Raw genomic sequence first — 21,764 nt, forward strand, 5'->3', positions numbered from 1 at the left:
TTAAAAATGGGAAGCACATTTAAAACTCTATTCAATTAATTAATATTTACAAAGCATGTTCAGTAACTAGCAAATCTTGGATTATTTACCTTTGATAAAGTGGTATCAAGGGGAGAGCCCTGTGCTGGGGCCCCTTCTGAAAGCCTGGCTCCCTGAGGCTGAGGGCCAATGTGGGCTGTCCATCTCTAATGAATGCATTTACATTCAACACTGCATCTGGAAGAATTAGTATTTTCACTTATCCTGAGATGGGGAATAAATTAATGACTCTCAGCAGATGCTGCCTGGCAACAAGGGATCTGCCAAACTAGAATCAGGTGCTCAGAGAGGGTACAAGCAGACTAACATCCTCCCAAGCCAAATAAGAAACCTAAAATGCTGCTGCTGCTGCACAAAGTGCAGCCAGTGGACAAACACTGTGACTGAGAGGCTGAAGCTCCATGCATGCAGGATGGCCTAGGCTGAAGTAAAACCAGGTATTCAGGATGCAGCTGCTCTTACCCACCCACCCCAAATTCAGCTGCTTCCATCCCTTTGCGGTGTATTTGAGGTTGCAGTGCTCCTACCTGCATCAAGCCCCAGATGGGCACTGTACACTCTTTCCCAAATCCCATATCTGTTTGCTTTGGAAAGAAGACAAGCCTGCCTTGGGAAATGGTGAGCAACTGAATTAATGGATCCTCTTTGTGCAGTACAAAACATTTACAGACCTCACTTGGAACAAGTTTTCACTAACTCATACATTTTGGGGGCCACTTTTGTGACAGTGAAGAACTTCCATTTTCAGAAACTAGAGAGAACACCCTCCCATTGGCGCAGTACCTCTGTGTCCTGTGCCCTCTATAGTGTCCTATGATCCACTATCTTTAAACAAAAGGTTTTGCTTGCTTTACTGCAAAAGTGCCCAAAAATGCAGCGCTTTCTGACATTTTGCTGGCAACAACTAGATGGAAGAAAAATTTGGAACAGCTTCAGCACTTGAAGGACAACTCCAGGTCAAATGTCCCCATGGCAGATTTAATAGTCCATGGTGCTTCCTGCATGAATGAACAATTTCATGGGCTAGAAAGACCACACTTTACATGTTCACCCATATCCTGGGAAGATCACCATCTCTGGTCCAGACAGCCACAAGAGGTCAAGCCTCCAGTCATAGCCAGGGATGCAACCAAAATTGGAAGATTACTACCAAGAACAGCTATCACAGAATTTCCCATATGCTGCATTAGCAAACTGAACTAAAAATGTGTTTCTTCTTCAACAAAGGAAGCTTGTTGCAGACATGAGACAAACTTGATAATGAAAAGAGGAGTTAATTTTAAGATATTTTGTTCCTGGTTATGGTAAATGGTAAAAACATTGACAAAACAATCAAGGTAACAGCTGATCAGGGCAGAACAAAATCTTAATGCCAACAAAGCAAAAGCATCCCTCAGGGGAAACTAGCAAACATCTTCATTTATATTTTTTTCATTTAACAACAAAAGAGAAAAAACGTGGTTTATCTGTACTATTGTTTATGTACCAGAAATATACTAAGAAATTTAATTCAATACATAAGTAAAAATAAAACCAAAATATTCTGGGTTTTGTCTGTTTATGCCTTCATTCCAGAGATGCCCAGATGTGTATGAGGAATAATGAAATGCTAGGAAGAGGTATCAAGCTTTGCTCAGAGAATTCTGATAGGACTGGTAGTGTCAGACCTATTGAAAAATATACAAAAATTTAGTTAAGTTTCATATGGAGCATTAATAAAGATTTCAATGAAATCTGGCATCCTTGAATAACCTAACCAGGTCTGCAACAACATCTGGGAAAAGTGGGAATCAGATGGACAACTTTGATATACGTTAGTAAATATTTCTATTCTCAAAAAAACCCCAAGAGTATACAGAGGACTGGTTATCAGCTTCAGGTGACTCACTCTTGAAAAGCAAATGTTAAACACTTTTTTTTTTTTAAGTACTGCTTCATAGAGTAGCAAAAGAGGGATCCATTTCAGAAGAATGATTTGATTAGTGTGGTAAGGGAGACTATAAGAGGCAAAAAACTGGGAAATAAATCTCAGCTCCATCTCCTCAGGGCAGCTGCACATCTGTATCTCCAGTTACCTCAGTGATAACGTTGTGTACATAGAGGCCTCAGGGTGAATAATTTAAAAAGTAAATAAAATAATAAAAGTTAATGCCAAGCTCTGTTATCAAGCAGCAAGTCTGCTTGAGGATCACATATACACACACAAATACCAAAGTTTCATAATTATGGATTTCCCTCGCAGTAGCTAATCTAGCCCACACAGATCAGTATCATCAGCCAGGATCTGAAAGCACATTTTGGGGATCTGATCACTATGAGCAAGAGATCAGCTCTCAATTTCATGTTACACATAACCACTTCTCCTGAACCTCAAAGTCCATCACAAAACTTCCAGAGGGATTTTTCTGTCACATTCTCAAACATGGTAAGGAACTGCCATTCCACAGTGCTGAACTCCCTTGCCCAGTTTAGTCCATATTTTCATGAGGAGGAGAAAGATTCAAAATCCCTTCCTCTTGTGCGAATTCTCACAGAGAGATGACTGTAGCATGGTACCTATTAAGTGAGTAACTGAAATGAAACATGCATTACACCATAAAATAAGATTAAAAGAGTTATTTCGCTTTGCTAAAACTTGTAAATATAAAAACAGAGGTACCCCCCAGCGGGAACAAGCAGCAATTGCTGGCTTGCTGGTGACAGGTCTTAATTTGTCACAGAGACTTGCAGGCAGCACAGGGATATGTTTGCTCTCACACTACAAAAGCAACTATTTTTGCAAAAATGAATCACTTTACATTCTGGAACTATATAAATAATTAAGAGTCAACTGAATTTGCCAAAATATATAAGCACAACACTCTACAAAATTAAAGACTCTGCACTATGCAAGAAGCTTCAGCTCATAGCACATATTGAAACCTCATCATTTTGTCCAAAGCATTTCTGAACCCTGAGGAGCTCAACTCAGAGCTGGAAGATCAAATGGCAGGAACCTGGGGTTGGAAAATTACCTCATGGTACTTGTAACACCTTCCACTATCAAAGCTCTGAGTTAAAAGAAATTGTTTAGGCACTTGACATGCTGTGAATCAAAGAATGCTTAAACTTTACAGGGAGATTCATCTTCAGGCAAATAGCATTGATTCTAACTTTGTATTCCCAGGGCTTCATGTCAGTCAAACAATGTTCATGGGTTTGTTTTTTTCTATATACCTTTTATCTGCACTAAAAGCTCATAGGGATCCATTACACCTTTATGAAAACCTAATTTGAATTTTTCCAGCATTTTTGCATAAGTTAGTAACCAGGCAGAAAATATCTGATAAAAGTGGGGGGGAAAAGACATTTTTAAATTTTTTTCAGTTTATTGAACAACATTTTTCAGGCTCAGTTGTTACAGGTCATATTTAGCTGATTAAGTGTTTCCTAAGCACAGGAGGCAGTCTGATACTCTGCTGTTTGCCAGTTCATCTATTTGTCCTTGCCTGACATTCTTTAAGCTATCCAACCACCTTCAACTATTTTTTGCTAGAGGAGAAAAAGCCTTGGAAAATCTTCTGAGTTCTTCAGGGATTAGCAGTTAGGCATTTGGGAATTGTAGGAGCATAAAATAAACCAAATTTTATTTTCTGGGCATTTGAAAATGACAGATAGCTTCCCGGCTGAAAGAAAACCAGATTTTACTGGGAAAACACAAACTTGGAAAAACCTGAAAAAATAGCAGCAGAAGAGACTGATATACTTCAGAATATGCTGGTAAAATTCCTGATCCAGTCTGATACTGTCTACAACAAGTAGAGAGAAAAGGATTCCTTCTTCATTCTGAAGAAGACCAGACTCAGTGGATATCAGGTGAATGGGAAGTAAATATGCTGCCTTTGATGGATATTAGGTTTTGAGGATTGCACTTTCTAATCCATCTGGCATGGATACGATTCAGGCACTGGACCATGGTGACATCTGTTACTTGCATGGATCAACATCTGTCCTTTCTAACTGCATTCACTGCTGCCAGTGTGTTACAGCAATGGCTTCAGTGCCAAACAGGTCACTCATCAAGAGATTGAGGGCAGATACCATCCTCACAAAATCTGCATTTCAAAACACCTTTCACATGGTGCCATGCTGTCTTTTAACAAACAAGGAAAAAACCATCACACCCACCAACAAAAACAACATTCTAAACTCCAGACTACAGTGAGGACCACAGCATCCTTCAGCAAACTTACATCTATTGTTCTCAGCAGGGCTGATCTTATACAGCAAGGTACCAAGGCACTGCCCACCATCAATGCAATCCTGACCCACTGCAGATGCTTTCACATATTCTTGGACTGATGCCCCAAAATTACTGTCTTCCCCTACATTCCCATGACATGCTGCTGCTCCCCTGTCCTACCAGGTTTCAGGTCTTTTACCTCATCACCTACTCAGGTTCAGCTCCCAGACCCTGAGGGGCAATGCTGTTACATCCAGCAAGGGAAAGATCCTTTGGGGAAAATAAATTCTTTACCCTGGTGTCATGCCATAAACTCACAGCAGAAGCAACAGAGCACTGCATCACTGGTTTTACTACTGAGCTCCACCCACGCAGGCAGAAGATGAGGTTTTGTTGTCATTGCCACTGACCAAACAAGCCCTGCTCCAATTGTGAGACTCATTTTGATTTCCCCACTCTCCCCCACCACCACTTCCAGCAGATCCTCATTCCCTTGCACCCAGAGCACAGTGATGGCTTTCTGTGCAGCTCTCTGGCGTCGCTGAGATGTCTCTGCTGTTGGGATGCATCTGGCAGCTTGATCCAGCAGCCAAGCTTCAAGAGAGGAGCATTCCCAGTCTCTTTCCATAACAACAAAGGCTTCCCAAACACACCAAGCCCACCCTGTCACATGTGGTTTCTCTACTACCTCCTTTCACCTGCTCTTCCCTCCAGTCCATAGCTTGGCTGCTGGATGGAGGATGGAGAATACGCTTTTTCTGGAAAGGAAAGGAAAACATCCTGATCAACTGCTGAATACATTGGTGGGCCTGGAACCTGTCTATACCAATTCCTTGTGGTTCATGACCAACTGAGACAACACACTTGTGACTTTTAGTAAGAAATCCATTCAGCATACAATTTTTACTTTCAGGAGTAAATGAGAAAATAAATTCTGTTTTATTCTCTTGAATATGACACAATTTTTTTGCAATTTAAGGTAGTAACACGTTAATCTGAATTCTCGCAGGAAGAAAAGACCGTGCTACAGTGTCTTTTCTAAGTGTGCTAAGTCTCTTTTTTTTAGGCTTATCCTAGCACAATGGGGTTCAGCCAGTAAAGAGTCTCATTCTCCCCACATGCAAGAAACAGTTCTTTGTCTTTATCCAGATACAAATACACCTGGTTTAGATGGTAAATTGGAGTCTGAAGGGCTTAAAAAGCTGATTGTAGTGCACCCAAAAAACCAAGCAAACAATTTAAAAGTTTGATAACTTAAAATATTTAGTTTTTCTTGTCCTAGGAAGAATGAGAATCCTATTAAAGAATTATCCAGAGTGGAAGGTAGAGCAATTTTGAGAGAATCCTGCCTAAGATAATTCATGTCCACATGCAAATGACATCCAGTGCTGTGCCCAGTTTCTTTTGTCTCTTCACAATACTCCTTTGAAACTAGAGAAAAAATTGACAACAAACTATTGGAAGAAGGGCAAATGTCAATAGCTATGTCATTTACTATCCTTCATGAAATAAAAGATTTCTACACTCCTTCAACAGGTTCACAGGGGCTCTCATAGCAGATTTGAAAGGAAGTGCAAGAAAGTACTTGAACATTATATAAATCTCAGACTCATCTTTATATCATAGATTCAAAGAATCACAGAATAGTTTGGGTTGGAAGAGACCTTTGAAGGTCACCTAGTCCTGCCCCACTGCAATGAGCAGGGACATCTCCAACACCATCAGAGCCCCATCAGGCCTGACCATGACTACAGGGAAGGGTGGCACCCACCACCTCTCTGGGCAATCTGCTCCAGTGTTTCATCACCCTCATTGTAAAAAAATTTATTACTTATATCTAAACTAAATCAACCTTCTTGTTGTTTAAAACCATTACCCTTTGTCCTATTTCATTTGATAAACACAAATTTATCATTGGAGAACTTCTGCTGAAATTAATGCTCAGGAGATACTGGCTTTAGGCATGCATATCCCGTAGCATTTTCAGCCCTTCAAGCACTAATAAATAATGCTTATGCATTTGCATATTACTGCACTCTCATAAATACTGCTATCACATTATTTTACTACAGGCTCTGTATAGGCTATTTTGTGGCTTTCTATGGTAACAGAGAAGCCATGTGTGGCAAGACACATATTCAGGATGGGCTGAGGCCCTTCTAAATAAAACTGGAGAAGGTGAAACATGGCAAGATTGTAAGTGCATATTTCTAAAATGTTTAAACATATTCTCAACAATTAATCTAACAACCAAGCTCTACACAAAAGAAAATTGAATACGAGAGTTTAAAATGCGAAAACACCATCTCCTCCCACAAGTTTTAGTTAAATGGCATTCAACTGCATCAATAATCTCTAAACAGTTCAAGTCCGGTATTGATTACTGTTTTAATAAAACACAAAGCCATAAAGGTTGACCTTTGCCACAGTATGCTGTTGGTGGCATTGTGTGTTATTAAATTTCATATACAGTGAAATTACACATAGTTGTTTTAGTGGGAATCAAACAGGCTGCAAAAAGTACATCCTAATGCTCAAATCAAAGATGCCAAATCTAAATTTAAAATGGATTCTGAATTCCAGGCAAATCCACCTTTAATTTATTAACTAGAAATAAGTTCTAGAAAACATTTTAATTATCACTTGCATTTTTTTCAAAATGTTTGAATGCCCAAGTTATAATCATTAAATAAACTCTGATTTAGAAATTAGGCAAGGTAAAAACCTACACAAAATGCATAAGATTTAAGATAAAGGATTTAATTTCTTCCATGCTGAGAAAATGCAACATTTGTACACAATTGCTTTGACAAGGAGAAAGTTTCTCTCCCTCTGATCACGAAGCAACACTGGAGCCTCAGCCTGATGTGAGGGATGAATTCCCTTTGTAGAATGCACAGTTTATAAGCATTCGGGTCCCTCAGGATCCCAGAAACTGCGCTACAAGCCCTTGAGAGACAGCAAACCTTTAACTCAGGCAGCACCTGGTCCATGCATCCTTCTGCAATGCCATATTTACATTAATACCATTCTCACACCAATGAAGGAGCTGTTTGGATTAATCAGCCAAGAAACAGCACAGCATCATTTCCTTAGTGAGCAGGGCTCCAGCTGGGCATCCCTGAGCATCCCACCAGCAGCCCAGCTGCTCCCACCAGCTCTCTTGTGTCAGAGCTGCTGCAGAGTCACGTGCCCCAGGCTGCACCAGCAGAAGATACAGTTTTGGGCTCAGAACACAAGCCCAAAGAACAAATAACACTAATAAGGCCAGTGCCACAAGTGATGCTTACAGCTGGGATCACCCCCGGCTGCGAGCCTGAGTGAGCCACAGATGAGACACTGTAAAGATGGGGGTAGAGCGAACACTCATGGATGCCCTGTGACAGAAGGCATGTCCTGGACGAGCCCTGCACCTCAGGTGACCAGAGACAGTCTCATCCGAAAAATAAGTCAGGCATGTCTGAGAAACCCAGGTCTCCTTGTGCCACTGAAACCCAATACCATTTTTATCTTGGTCTACCAAGAATTAATAGGAAACTTCTTCTGCTTCATCAGCTGGGAAACAATTTTGCCTGAAGCTGCTGCCAGGGTGCTAGTGCCAGCCAAAAAAGAAAGACATGGGTTCCCTCATGGGCACTGTCCTTATCATCTAACCTGACAAACCAGCTGCGTCCAGAGCAGGCTGATCTCAGGGAAGGGGCATAGGTTAGTTGTAAAGACCATTTTTATTCTTCACACAGAGATGCAGCTAAATCAGAACTGTATTAGTCAGACACTTGTCTGACTGACAACCCAATTCCTTTGGCTGTTTTCTGATCTTTCAGTTCAACCCTACCAATTCACAGAATAAAATGCTACATAAATATTCTTTGCCTGCAGCATTTCTGTAGTCTTTCCAGTTGTGAACTGCAACAGCCTAGAAGCCATGGCCAGGCACACAGCCCAAGAACTGAGTGCCTCTTGATCCTAAAGCAGATTGATGCACAAGGAGTGAGACAAGGAGAATTCCACTAACCCTTTGAGGTAAAGGCCTTCTGCATAGCTCACAATGATTGTAGTGATTCAGGCTTTGCTGACCCCTAGGTAAGAGAAAGTGTTGCGCCTCGAGCTCTCCTTTGTCCTGAAGGTGTTTCTTTGCAGGAAAAGAAACACTAGAAACAGGCTTTCTGCAGAACTCAGGTACAGGGAAAGAAGGGGATCTTCATCAGGGTCCTTACTACTGTGTGTCTGATCAGACCTCTAGAAAAATAGTGTGTAGAAGAATTTCTTTGTTCTTATTCCTCAACACTAAATGGGAAAGACCATTTTTCCATTTTGTGGACAAGACTTGCATTCTGAGCATTCCTTCAGTAACATCCCATATAGTTTGATAATATTTTTAAATTACATCAATTTTAAATGTGAAATATCTTATTGTTTTAACTACTGTGGTGTAAAGAGCTGGAAATATGCATCAGACTCAGTTCCACCTTGAAAGTTAAGTGTGCAAGAGGCAGATGTTGCTGGGGGAGGAATAACTCAAGACAGAAGCAGAATATCACTGTGGAGGTGTCCTTCCACTTTGATAACACACAGGAAAAGACAGTCACCATTTGCTCTCTCTAAGACCAAGGCCATTCAGGGACCAGAATCACTGGCCATTCTCTAGGCTGAGAAATCCAGCTCATCTGTTCTCTTATGGGATGACTGGCTGACAAATTTTGTTACTTGCTGGTTTGAGTTTATTACACAATGAGTGATTTTAAATCACCAGATCATAAGAGAAAAAAAAATCCTGTATAGAGAAAAAGGTTTGAAAGTAATCCAGTAGCTCCAAAAAGAAGGGATGACAACTAAACAGCCAACTAGAGATGGAAAGCCCAAGTGCAGTGATTCAAAAAACAAACCCAAGACCTGTTTTCTCTGGCAGGTAATTAGCAGTAGCCTCAACAAGGAAAAAAGAGGCATGGTTCTGAAGTAAGGCATTACCACAGCAGGGTCCTTTCAAGATTCTCACCATGTGTTTGTGGTAAGAGGCCTCCTTTAAGCTCAGGACAGCAGTGGGACTCTAACACATTAAAGCCCATGTGCTGATCTGCATGCTGGGTTTCTGACTGCGTGAGTAAAAGTAATGTCCTGATTCATTCTGCTACTGGGGAAACCTTCAGGCTTTGCCCCCATTGCTTAAGCAGCAATTACATTTCATTACCAGGAACAAGGCAGTTTTGTGATACCTTTCATCATTTCTACACTGTAACACATTGCAGCACTGCACTCTGTTCATGTGGACTTCTCCAGTGAGATGGCTCCATTTGAGTTACTCCGGGACCAGATGACTTTACTGTAAAAAGCAGTGAGATTATGGCTAATTATTTCCTGCTGTCCTCTCTGTCTTTTTTATTCCATTAAACAAACAGACAGTGTTTGGTATATGAGTAAGAAATGTAGTGTAACAGAAAATATGTTAGAAAGGAAATGATTAGTAATCACTGCTTTTTGCCCAATACAGCTAAAATGACCTATTTCCTCAGCTCATCAGCTGAGCAAACTACTGACTCCAAGATGTGAGAAACCATCCTTGTTCTTTGGTTGCAAATACAGTTTTGTTTTTGTAATGAATTGACGGAGCAAATATGACCTAGGCTGAAAGAGAGACACACAAAAACTAGAGTCAGCACAGAAATAGAAGACATGAATGGGAAGCAGAAAGACAAACCTAAAACACTGTCTAAAACAGTTTATTAAGTAGGTCTAATGATTTTAAAATATGGAACTCAAGAAAGCATCAGTCAGGTTAACACTTGCCCAGGACATTCCAGTACATGTGAGGAGGTAAAATGTAAAACTACTCTTTAAATAAAACTGTACTGCTTTGAGCAGCAGGAAGATAAAAAGTTAACCACAGCCCTCAAGTGACCAATCAGATGGAAACGAATTAAAGATGTAAGGGGTGTGATTCATTATCGGGTGGAATTCAAAAGTATTAACTACTTTATGAACACATTAAAAAAATCCCAAATTTATAAACTTCTCTTATACTACATAAAGTACTTGGGTTTCTCGGTATTTCCAGGACTGAACATGACTTTGGGACAAATAATCACTATGAATTCTTTATAGTTTGCACTGTGAGACACACAGAGTCCAAATGTTTTGATTCAAGAAGCTTTAATTTTGGGGTGGTTTGTTTTTGCCAGGAATTAGAGGAGGTAGCTCTCAAACATCAGGTCATCTGGAATTTTCAAATGGCAACTTAAAATCATATATTTACAAATGGCTTTGGGGATTCCCTTTTACTTTTCTCTGACTCAAAAACAGCACTAAAGATTTCTTTCCCTTAAATAAAGAATCTCTCTAAACTGAAACAAGAGGCACACTTTGCAAAGAAAGCATTTTAAAACATAGAGTTTTAAAAAATATTCTTCCATAATTTCACCTACAAGTTGCTCTCAGACCCATGGCATGGAGGAATGAGCTCAATGGCAATAAAATCTAGTCCTGACAGGAAGAAATTAGTTACTGGCAATACAGTTATCTAAAACCACACACATTTTCAGGAAGAAAGAATGTAATATTGAATTAATGCTTCAATATATATCCGGCCTTGAGTTCAAAAGGCACAAGGCTTCCTTCAAAGAAAATGACCTGCAACTTACATCTAAGTGTACATAAAGGCTATGCCTAAACTGGCAGGGAATTCAGCTCAGTGCAAACAAACAAGTAAAACAAGACAGATGGTGTAAGGCCTCTGCATCTCTAAGAGCTCCTCCTTAGAGTCCAGCTTTAGTTGGGTTGGCTGGAAGACAAACGTTCCCTCTCACTGGACACGGGTCGAAGACGTCCGATGGATGAACCACTGGTCCAGAGCTAAATGACTAGCTCTCCTTTAGGACGATGAAGATTTGGTGCTGTTAACCCAAAAACACTCTTAGGCAATCACAAACATCTTCTGCTTCCCTCTCCTCAGTTCATGGTCCTCTCCTGGTTTTCTCTGCTTCACTCCAGGACACCATGCCTGTGGCATTGGAAGTGATATACAGGATGAAGGCAGGTTTGCTCTCTTGTAAGCATTTGAGTTTGCTTTTCTGTGCCTCACAACGATGGCTGCTACAGCTCAAGGGCTGCTAGGTGAGACAAACTCCAGCTGTAGGAGGGAAAAAGCCTCCAGCACAACTGGAGCTGACTTTGCCAAAACACCTCAGGAATCAGGGACTCCTTTTCTCCAGCCCCACCCCACAGCCTGTCATTTGCCTACCAGGGATATTCAGAGATCTTCTCCTGTTGACTCTCCAAATATGTGCTTGGTCATGGGAACAATTTAATACAGTTGTCTTTGGGAGAGGGAGGCTTTGCAGCACACCTCTGCTGGCCACTGGTCCTCTGAGGATCAGATACAAGTATCTGACTCCTCGTAGGGTTCCCACCTTTCCAAAATATTTGCCAACTCTCCTTGAAGGGGACAAGGTGAAGATAACACCATAAACCTAAATGACCCAGCGAAACTCAGTTACAATGAAACCTTGAAACAATCCTGCAATTTTGAAACTTCCGCAAGTTATTTAGAAGGGGGTTGCCTTCTCATCTTTCCCCATTCTCATCTCCCACCCTTAGACTGGCAAAACCTTGTGGCTTGCCACGGCCCGGGTTCAGAAGGCAGCCGATGCCCCAGGCAGCGAGGGCCCTCCTGCAAGCTCCCTTGGGCCACAAGCACATTCCCTTGCCCAGAGCTCGGGCAGAGATCTGAAAAGATGAAGATGTTACACTGCCAAACGTTCAAGATTCATTTATTCCAGGGTTTTGACCAGAAGAGCTGTGGGTCAGACGCCGTGTTGAGGACCCTCACCCTTCCTGCAGCTGCACGAGTGCCGCTGCCCGAGGCCCGAAGCCCACAGCCCAGGAACGCCTTCCCGTGCCCCCGGCTGCGCGATGAGGGCGGCGGGCTGCGGATGGGGAAGCCTAGGGAGCCCACCTGGACCCGGCGGGGTGAGGGAGCGCTGTCAGGTGCCGAGCCGGGCCCGGCCCCGCCACGGCGGCGGGCGGGGGGCGCAGCGCGGCCGCTCCGCCGTCGGGAGGAGCCGCTCGGTGCCGCTCTTTCCCCCGCCGCCCGCCTGCGAGCGTGTGTCAAACCCACGTGCTCCGCCAGCCCGCGCTGCCCGGAGCGGCGCCCCGCGGCCGGGCCCCGCCGCCGGCCCCGCACGGCCCCGCACCGCCGCCGGCCCCGCACGGGCACCGCCGCCGGCTGCCGCGCCGCACCGCGGCCTGCGCCGTTCCCGCAGCGGCGGCGGGCAGGAGGAGGAGGAGGAGGAGGAGGAGAAGGAGGGCGGTGTTTTCCTGCGCGGCGCCGCGGCCGTCGCCCCGCCGCCGGCGAGCGTCAGGCGGGGGGGGGCCCGGCCCTTCCCCTGGCCCCCGCGCCCCGAGGATGGCAGCGCTGCCCGCACGAGTGGCTGGCGGCGGTGTCCCTCCTCTTTTTTTTTCCGGCAGCGGCGGCGGCGGCGGCAGCGGCGGCGGATCATTGTTGTGTGGGAGGAGGGCGGCGGGGATGGACTTGATCTCTCGGGTCTCCTGCTAAGGCGGCAGCACAGCGCGCCCCGCCGCCCAGCCAGCGCCGCGCCGGGCAGGGAGGGACCGGACCGGCCCCCCTCCCGCTCCCCGGCTCTTTATTTTTAGGGGGCTCTGCTGCTCCTCTCCCTCTCCCTTATCTCCCCCCCACCCCCTCCCCGCCCGCACACACGCACAGGGACACGCACGCACCCTCCCCGGTGCCCTTTCATCCTTCCCCCCGCCGTCCTCCCGCGCCGGCTCCTGCCGCGGCAGATGCGCCGCGGGTCACCGCGCAGCTGGGACTATGGTGAAATTTCCAGCGCTCACTAACTACTGGCCCCTGATCCGCTTCCTGGTCCCTCTCGGCATCACCAACATCGCCATCGACTTCGGGGAGCAGGTAAGGCAGCGCCTCTCCAGGGAGCGACCCTCTCCCTCCCTCCCGCCCTCCCGCAGCGCCGGGCTGGCGCTGTCGGTGCCTCCGCCGGGAAGGCAAGGGACGGAGAGCCGAGCCGAGCCGTGCTGAGCCGAGCCGTCCTGCCCTGGCTCATCGCTCCGGGCGGGGACTGCGGCCCCTGTGCCGGCGTGCCTGCCCCGGCGGCCGCCCGAGCCCACGGGCTGCCCCCACCCCCAGGAGATGCCCGGGGAATGATGGCAGGGTTTGGGTTGTTTTGAGGAAATTTTCCCCCTCTCATTTCAGGATTATATAATCTGAAATTACATAATGCGCTGGCCGGGGCTGGCAGTGCTTTATCCCCGCGCTGACACGGGCGCTCAGGTGCAGCCGCCCCTAGCGCAGTGCAGCGCGGCTGGAGCGGAGCGGAGCAGAGCGGGGCGGGCGGCCCGGCTGCCGCCGCCCGCTGCCGGAGCGGAGCCGCGGCCCCCCCGCCCCGCGGCGCTGTCGCTGCCGCAGCGGTTCGGCCCCGCCGCCCCGAGCCCCCGCCGCGGCAGGGCGGGAGGAGCGCGGCAGCCCCCGGGAGCCGCTCCGCACCCTGCGGGCAGGGAAATCTCCGGCTGCGCCCCTGCCCCCGCCGCTGCTCTGGGCGCCTCGGCCCTGCTGCAGTTCTCCAGCGGTGCTGGTGACCTAAGGCTGTCCACTGGCACGGGCTCCGAGTAGATAGCCCGGTGTATCGGAGCCTGCTGTCAGCCCGTCTCACTGACATGCCGCCACCCCATTTCGTCCTCCCAATCCCCCTCTTGCTGCGTTTGCACTGAGAACAAATGTACCCACTCCCCTGCCCAAGCTAATGCTCGTTTGCCCCTGCACTGGGGTGTGGGGAGAATCTCTGCTCTCATGTTTTGGTATTTATGACAATCCAGGCCCTGTCTTGTGTTAGGCTGCACTGTATGGGACCTGTCATTACATTTTTAGTAGGATGGCATACACTACTACTTACTTGCAAGTGTTAAGCTAGGCAGCCACACTAAGTATTGCACTCCAAATAGCTTTATCCTTGTCCTAAGTCACTCAGTTTGGCTAAGAAGAGCAGACACTTGCTCCTGTGCTTCTTGAGCAAAGATATCAAAAAATTAGTTGGTACTTTCAGGCATTTGTAAAGAAGAAAGTGAAAGGAAAAATACTACAGTGGGAAAAAATAGCTAACATTAATCATATGTTTGTCATGGCTGTGTGAATAGCATTTTGAGTCCTAGTCCTTTAAATAAACCGTAATACTGAAAAATACAATTCCATCCTTGTCTAACAACTATGTGCTTTCCTACTAAGTCAGTCTTCTTTAAGCATACTGGGAGGGGGGGGGGAGAGGGAAGGCAAATCTAAATATAGAAATGACAAAGGAAAAGGAGATTTAAATGCTAATAACTATGCCATGTTAATAACATATAGTAGAAGTTAAATTGAAAGCCGTGCACTGAGGAAACTGAGTATGACAGGTGCATTCATACAGTTTGCTTCGTACAAGGTCAGCTCAATTCAAGGTAAATGTCAGCCTATAAAAAAACATCCCCATGGCTTCAGTGTGCTCTGAACCAGGATTTCAAAATTTGCAAGTGATTTTATAAGCGAGGGTCCTTCTGTCTGGCTGGGTACCAGTGACAGAGGAGGGATGTGAATCTGTGAATGATACATGTAAACACTTTAACAACTTTGACAGTGTTATGGACAAAAATATCTTAGAAAATGTTTTGTTTTATAGCCAAGTCATAGGATTGAGTTTTCAGGAGAGTTGGGTTTATCCCTCGTCTCAGATGGCTGCCTGGGGAGATATTTAATTGAATAGGGAGAAATCCAGCCTTCTAGAACTCTTGCTTATTTCAGGACCAGAAACTGGAAAGATAGGTTTTTGCCAGCCTTACCTACATGGAAATCAGGAAACTGAAGCAGGCACAAAGCTACTCCATGTCTGAAGGGTTCCTCATACAGATAAAAGGACAGTGATTTTATTTTCCTCTATGTAATACATGAAGTTACTTTTTGCACTTGCACGACGTTACTGTTGGACTTGAGAGACTGAAAGTACATTGCTGAGCCAGTCACATTTCTGCTTTACATTTTCAAAACATGCAAAAATTTTAATGTGAGGGGTGAATGGAAGCAACATAGAAGAATGGGTGTGCCAACAGATAGCTCTGCAAAGGCTGCAGTACCCCCTCCTTTGAATGTATACTGCAGATAACACAGATTTCTAAGAATGATGAGGGAAGGAAAATTTGTATGAAGGAATATTACTTGCTCTGGGCAGTATTGTAAAAGAGACAGGAGAACTGCAAGTCAGAAATAAGAGATGACTGTAAAAAAATTAGAGAGAGAATGGACCTTGCCTGACCAGAGAAGAAGAGATGTGTAAGAAATGCTGTAGGTCATAAACCCTTTTGATGTATGGTATTCATACCTCATTCCCTCAAGCAAGGAGAATGTTTGGAAGTAGAGCATTCAAAGCAGAGCCTTCTTAGCAAAACCTTATACTATTAGACACCTCAGACTGAAAAGTGAGAAACAAAGATAACTTTTTTTTTTATTATTACCTTGAGAGGCTTTTCTGGGTGTTGAGTAGTTGAAGTCAATAGCAAACATCACTAGAAATTTACCAGATCCCTGCTATGCAATTGCATCTAGGTTTCTTGCTAGGTTAAGGGAAATTTACAGTAAGGCTAAAGATTGTTTGCAGAACATAGGTTAAGGCTGTCACCATTGCCCCAAATAAGATGCTTGGCATGGCAAGACTGTTTGGTTTACAGGAAGTAAAAAATGCTGGCACAGGTCTTAAGAACTAATAAGCTCAGCTCCTGAAGTCACTTTCAGAACCTCTACCGCCAGTGAAGAGCCTCCTGTTGACCCTGGACTCTAATCCGACAATGCCTTAGGACAAGACTATATTACAGAGTTACTCCCATCCAGTGAGCTGACCTCATTTCTTCACCTCATAAATTCTCTCAGACAAATACCTGATATTTTTTCCTTTACTTAAAAAAGTAGTCCTGATGCAGGCCCAGGTAAATTACCAGAATATTAGAGAGATAAACCATTTCTAACTTACTTTCTTGATTTCCTTCTGCAACTCATTTCCATTTTATTGACAGTGCTACATGGCTTTTATGAAAGTAAGTACTACATACCTTTCTTCTTAAAAGTACAGCATTCAGGAAAATAGTCCCAAATATTTTGGCTAAATGTTCCTTCTCCACTCAAATCTGTGTCTCTGTGTGTCAGTAATGTGTGTGTTCATGTGAACACCTCTATATATTTTTTTTCTCCACCTGCCCTCACAAATGTACAAATATATATATATATATATTGCACTCACAATGTACAAATATATATATATATATATATATATATATATATACACACACAAATATACCCAACACAGAATTTCCATCCCAAGAGTCAGAAGAGAGATAGTGGCTTTTATTCTGCCATTGAGAGGAGCTTTCAACTCTCAACATCTTACCCTGAGATTCACAATAATTACTGTTGTATTTAGAGCTCAGGCATTGGAAAACTAAGTTTGCATTAAAAGTTCTGGCTCCCTTGAAAACTGTTGGATGCACTTGCTCAGAAATAAATAAATAAATGCCTCCTGTGTGATAGAGAGCAACACAACCTCAAACAACTCAACCAGCAAATAACAGCGTTGCTACTCCGTGGGCTCAAAAATCCATCACCACCCACATCAGTTTTCCTTTTAACACAGTTCCAGAGCTGCTGACATACATTCTGGTGGCCTGACTTGTAACATAAATGTGCATTTGCATCAGCATTTTTACAAAGGGAGCAAGCTGAGGTGGGCATGAATTCACTAACTTTGTCAGAAGCACGGACTCAGCCCTAGGCAGTGCTAAATACAGTTTGCAGGCGTGGCTGGGAGCTCTCCCTGATGCTCATGGGGTGGCAAAGGCCAGGCAGAGAGCACAGGTTTGATCTCAAGGTCTGCCTGCAGTAGTTCCGTAATTATCAATGGGAAGGAACACTAGTATGGTTTTTTTGTTTGGGTTTTTTTAACTTCATAGCGATGATGTAGCCAGCCCATGGATCATTAGTTTGTGTCACTGTCAGTAGCTGTTGGCCGGGCAGTTTAGCATGCCAACATAATTTATCTATGCCTCCGTGGTGTTCAGTGGCCTTTGGAAACTAAAACTGAGCAAGCACAGCCCTGCTGCCTCTTTCTCCAGAGGGCACTCAGGTGCTCTGGTCCCTGCAGAGAACTTGCCATGCATTGCCCATGCTGTAGTGTTTGAGATCCAACAGATGAGCCATAAAGGAAATGCTAAGTGTTTGGGATTCCAAATTATTTTATAGTAATTGCTGGTTTTTCTTATATTTGGATTCTTTTGGACTGTTTTTGATGTTGTTTTTTGGTTGTGTTTTTTTTTTTTACATAAAAAGAAAGTTGCCAGAAAAGGAGAACAAGTCATGAATAATGTATCAAAAAGAATTAGCGAGCTTATTGTCTGCCCATGCCATTTGCAAACTTGGTAGGGGGTTAAACATTTTGATTAATGCCTTATGAAGCTTGGTTTTGGGGTAAGCATTATTGTCTGGACGTTCAAAACAAGTAATGGGAGAGTTCACATTCCCAGCTGTTCACCAGGGCTTTGTGCCAAGTTGTGTAACCTTTCCATGGCACAGTTTCCCTGCCTTTGAAGTGTGCCTAGACACCTACCTGCATGTAGATGTAATGAAAATTCATGTGTCAGAAGCACTCTGAGATGAAAGGTGCTGTATGAGTGCAAAGTACCCCTGTTATTGATGTTGTAAGAGGTCAGGGACTTGTTTCAATTGTGTAGGACTTTAGTACCAATATAAACAAGAAAGCTAACAGAGTCCTGTAATTGGTGTACAACGTGGCTGTATGTTATTACCACAACCACATTACTAATAGGGTAGGCTGACAGAAATGTCCTATTTATTTTAAATGAATGTGAACTACACAGCTTTTTAAATTACATTTAAATTAAATTATGTTGAAGAAGGAAACATATACAGAGTATACTATCAACAGAGTTTTTTTGTTGTTATTATTTTCCATGGCATTATTTTGAAGTAGTTTCTCTTGCAGAATTCACATGCCAAATGGTCAGGGAATGACCACTGAAGTATATCTAACTTTCGTGTTTAGAGTGAGTAGATCCAAGTGAGACTGTCTATGAAGGATTAAAAACCAAACCACACACACCTGAAGTAGTAACTTTAAGATCTATACCTCTCCAGAGACTTTTTTGTAAGCGGTGCAGCTTTACTTCCCTATGCATGCCAGCCTGAGCCTTCCAGCCCTGGCTCCTAAATGGTCATCTGCCAGGCTCTGGGGATTTTCATACCCGTGCTAGATGGGCTCTAGACCACGTGGCTGGCTCTTGAGACTGCCCAAGGGATTAATTAGGCTGCTATGTCAGTGTTAGTGCAGCGGGCGTTGCACACCGGGCACTGCACTCACCGCTCACGCAGAGCGTTTGCTGGCATTTCACAGCAAGCAGTGCATGGTGAGATCTGGGAAGAAGTCAGAGATCTCATAAAACATTTGCAGATAAAAGCCAAATCTCCACAGAGCACTAATGTTCTTAAAGGTGACAAAGACTTACTCCTGGCAGCTAAACCAATATCTATTTGCATTTTATAGCACGCAAGGTACAAAATAAACAGGTTATGAAGAGCACTGGGGCTATCACCACTGGAGATTTCACATGGTACTAGAAATTATGAGAATGAACCCGCACCACTAATGAGGTGTCCATTCCCTGCAGTGCCCCATGTTGCCATACTGTAAAATACATAATCTTGAGTAGGACCTATTTTGCTTAATGTGCCAGTACCTTCCCCTTTTTTATTCTGCTCTCTCCTTCCTTCACAACACCATCCAGTTCCCTGCCTTCCGCCTCCCATGGCTGTGTGAGCTCTAAGGACTTTAGAGACTTTCTTATGCTTCACTGTTAAGAGCAGGCAGATTTTGTACTTGATGATAACCACTAAGCATGTCTGAAGGCATTTTCTATCTATAGAGCTGTAGAGAGAGCTTATTTCCAGGACAGGTTGGAAGGGGAGGTGAGGGGGAAAGTGGAGGACAACAACTCCATGCAGCACCAACCAGCCACTTTTTAATGAAGTAATTTAATTAATCTCAAAACGGTAAGTTCAGATGATATTTGCCCACCAAGTTGCTGGAAAATAAAACTTTGAGGTCTGGGGGTGGAAATTATTCTCTCTACCAAGAAGTCTAGCTTTTGCAGTGGGAGACAAGGAACATTTGCAACTTTGCCAAGCAGTCCCAGTTCCCAGTCTCTAGGCTGGAGGGTCCTCACTGAAGATACTCCAGTCGTACTATCATTAGATAGCCACTGAAAAAGGTGCACGGGGTAACCAAATACTTCTCATGCTTATTTCAGAGATAGGGAAATTGGCTTCTCTTCCCTATGCCAGTGAAAATCTAGAAGACTATGCTAGAAATCTAGCATCAGGAATTGAAAATAACCCAAGGCTAATTTTAAAACATGGGTTCAAAACTGAAAACTTGAAAGGGGTTTGAAGCACTGTATTCTACATCGTGTTGAGAAATCCCTGAAGTAAAATTTTTGGATGTGAAGTGGACTGACTATTTGCTTCATTTTGGGGCCTTTCTTGTTTATTTCTTTTTACTGCCTTTTTTCAAAGCCAAGAAAGCTGATTTCTCTTCACATTTGCTTTGGTCTGAACTGATTTCTTTTTAATCATTGCTCATTTTGCTGCTGCCTGAAGAAGTTGGTTGTATACAAAGGCTTATATGACTTGGCCAATCTTATGACTAAAGTGTCTTTTTATATTCAAAGAAGGCATACACTCAAAGCTATAGCTCTAAAAGTGCAGATTCTATCTGTTCCTATCTTGATCTTAGACAAGACATTTCTCCTTGTGTCAGTTTCATCAGTTCTAAAATTGTGATGTGTTTCACAAGGCACTTATAAAGTATATTCCTTCATATTTGTAAAACATGGATGTAAGTTGTTGCATAAATAGAAAATTTAAATATATCTGCCAGCTCATGCAGAAAACTCCATGCATAAAACTGAGCAATTTCAAACAGATTTTGCTTTGCAGCTACTTTGAGAAATCTGTGATGTTTTTAAATAACTGATATTACTGCTGAGCTCAATTTCAGTTTAAATGACATATCAGAACATGTGTTTCTTTAAAAAATATGGGTAATTTGTAACTATCTTATATTTTAGCAAGCTAATTTAATCAGCCATTGCTACCTCATGCTCTTTGTACTTGGGTTTTTGGGTAAGGGAAGAAGGAATGTTAATATGCAATTAGATCATCAGATTGCACTTCTTTCTGCCTGCTTGATTTTCTACTGATATGATGTTGCTGTAGCTATGACTTTAGACACCACCACTGTCTTTTCAGATTACCATTAGATAGAGAATTTAAAAAGAACCACCATAAGAGATGTAAATGGCCTGTGCACTTCGATGTTCCAAACATCAAAGCTCTGCAGTTTTCCCATCTTCTGCCTCCTTTATGGCATCACCTCTCTTTTAGATTTTCCACAGGATGTCACTACCTTGCTGTAGAGTTTTTCTACGTGTGCACTTTTTCTTGATGAGTTCCCTCCCAGTGTAATACAGAATAAAAGAGCCTGCGTGAAACATTAACTAAGAATAATTCCAGGTGTAAATATGCATTTTGTTCCAAAGAGGGCTGAAGTAGAGCATTGTTACTCGCAATAGCACAGTTGATTTCCACAGCCTTTGCAAGAGCATTCTAAAAAAAGGACAAAGGAAAAATACTGGAGAGAAGGGAGGCGTTCGTTGAAAAATAAGTGCCACAAGGGTGTGAAATCTCAAGTGCCATTTAAATTATTTTCCCAAAGATGATGCAAAAAATTCACTGTTCCTGTTTTGGCTGGAGTGTTACTTGTAGAGAAAGGGTGGTGACTATTGCCCAACACGTCCAGTTTGCTTTACTGATGGAGTTGTTCAGCAAGAGTTCAGCTTTTAGTGTGGGAAGTGAATAAACTGCAAGACACTACTTATTATCAGATGTTTTGCTTCACATAGTATTTCTGCATTGTTAAGGCAGTTTTTTTCAACCCTTTTCAATTTTTACAGCCCAGAAAATTTTCAGTGGAGTGCAGAGAAAATTCACAAGCTTAGGAGCTGGAGTGCATATATGGTTTTATATTTCTTCATTACCTGTTTCCAACTCTTTGTAAACATTCCCTAAGGTACCGGGTTCTGTAGGCTGAAGCTCACTGAACCAAAGCATGTGCCAGTCTGTTTGCTGAGAGATACATTTGAAAGGCTTTTGGCTGGGAGATGGTCTGTCTTCTGGCCTTCTTACCTGTGTTTTACACTTAAATTAGTGAATGAAGTCAGATGCAGGGTGCACCTGAACTTTAATGTGCTGGCATGATTATGGCCTGTGCTGGCTGAAGAATGCAGTGGTGCCTGTCAGCCAGGACTGATTTTTTTCCTTCATCAAGTCAGATGTGCAGCTTGTGTAGTTATAAGGGATGCAACCACATCACCCAATGTTCTTCCTTGTTTT

General features: G+C 43.5%; 1 protein-coding gene and 1 long non-coding RNA gene across 2 annotated transcripts in view; one reads left to right on the top strand and one right to left on the bottom strand.

The window, feature by feature from the left end:
* The window catches only part of LOC113458908 (uncharacterized), a 120,347-nt gene extending 120,128 nt beyond the window's left edge, over positions 1–219 (bottom strand). Inside the window, exon 1 of the long non-coding RNA XR_012581215.1 lies at positions 90–219. This is a non-coding gene — a long non-coding RNA (uncharacterized LOC113458908). The remainder of the gene's footprint in view (positions 1–89) is intronic.
* A 12,828-nt stretch (positions 220–13,047) lies between these two features.
* ANKH (ANKH inorganic pyrophosphate transport regulator) overlaps positions 13,048–21,764 on the top strand; it is a 103,180-nt gene continuing 94,463 nt past the window's right edge. The window contains exon 1 of the mRNA XM_005484297.4: positions 13,048–13,181. Within this exon, the coding sequence (XP_005484354.1) occupies positions 13,086–13,181 (96 nt within the window). The 5' untranslated portion in view covers positions 13,048–13,085. The remainder of the gene's footprint in view (positions 13,182–21,764) is intronic.

The sequence above is a fragment of the Zonotrichia albicollis genome, chromosome 1 (genome assembly GCF_047830755.1).
Source record: "Zonotrichia albicollis isolate bZonAlb1 chromosome 1, bZonAlb1.hap1, whole genome shotgun sequence".
NCBI lineage: Eukaryota > Metazoa > Chordata > Aves > Passeriformes > Passerellidae > Zonotrichia > Zonotrichia albicollis.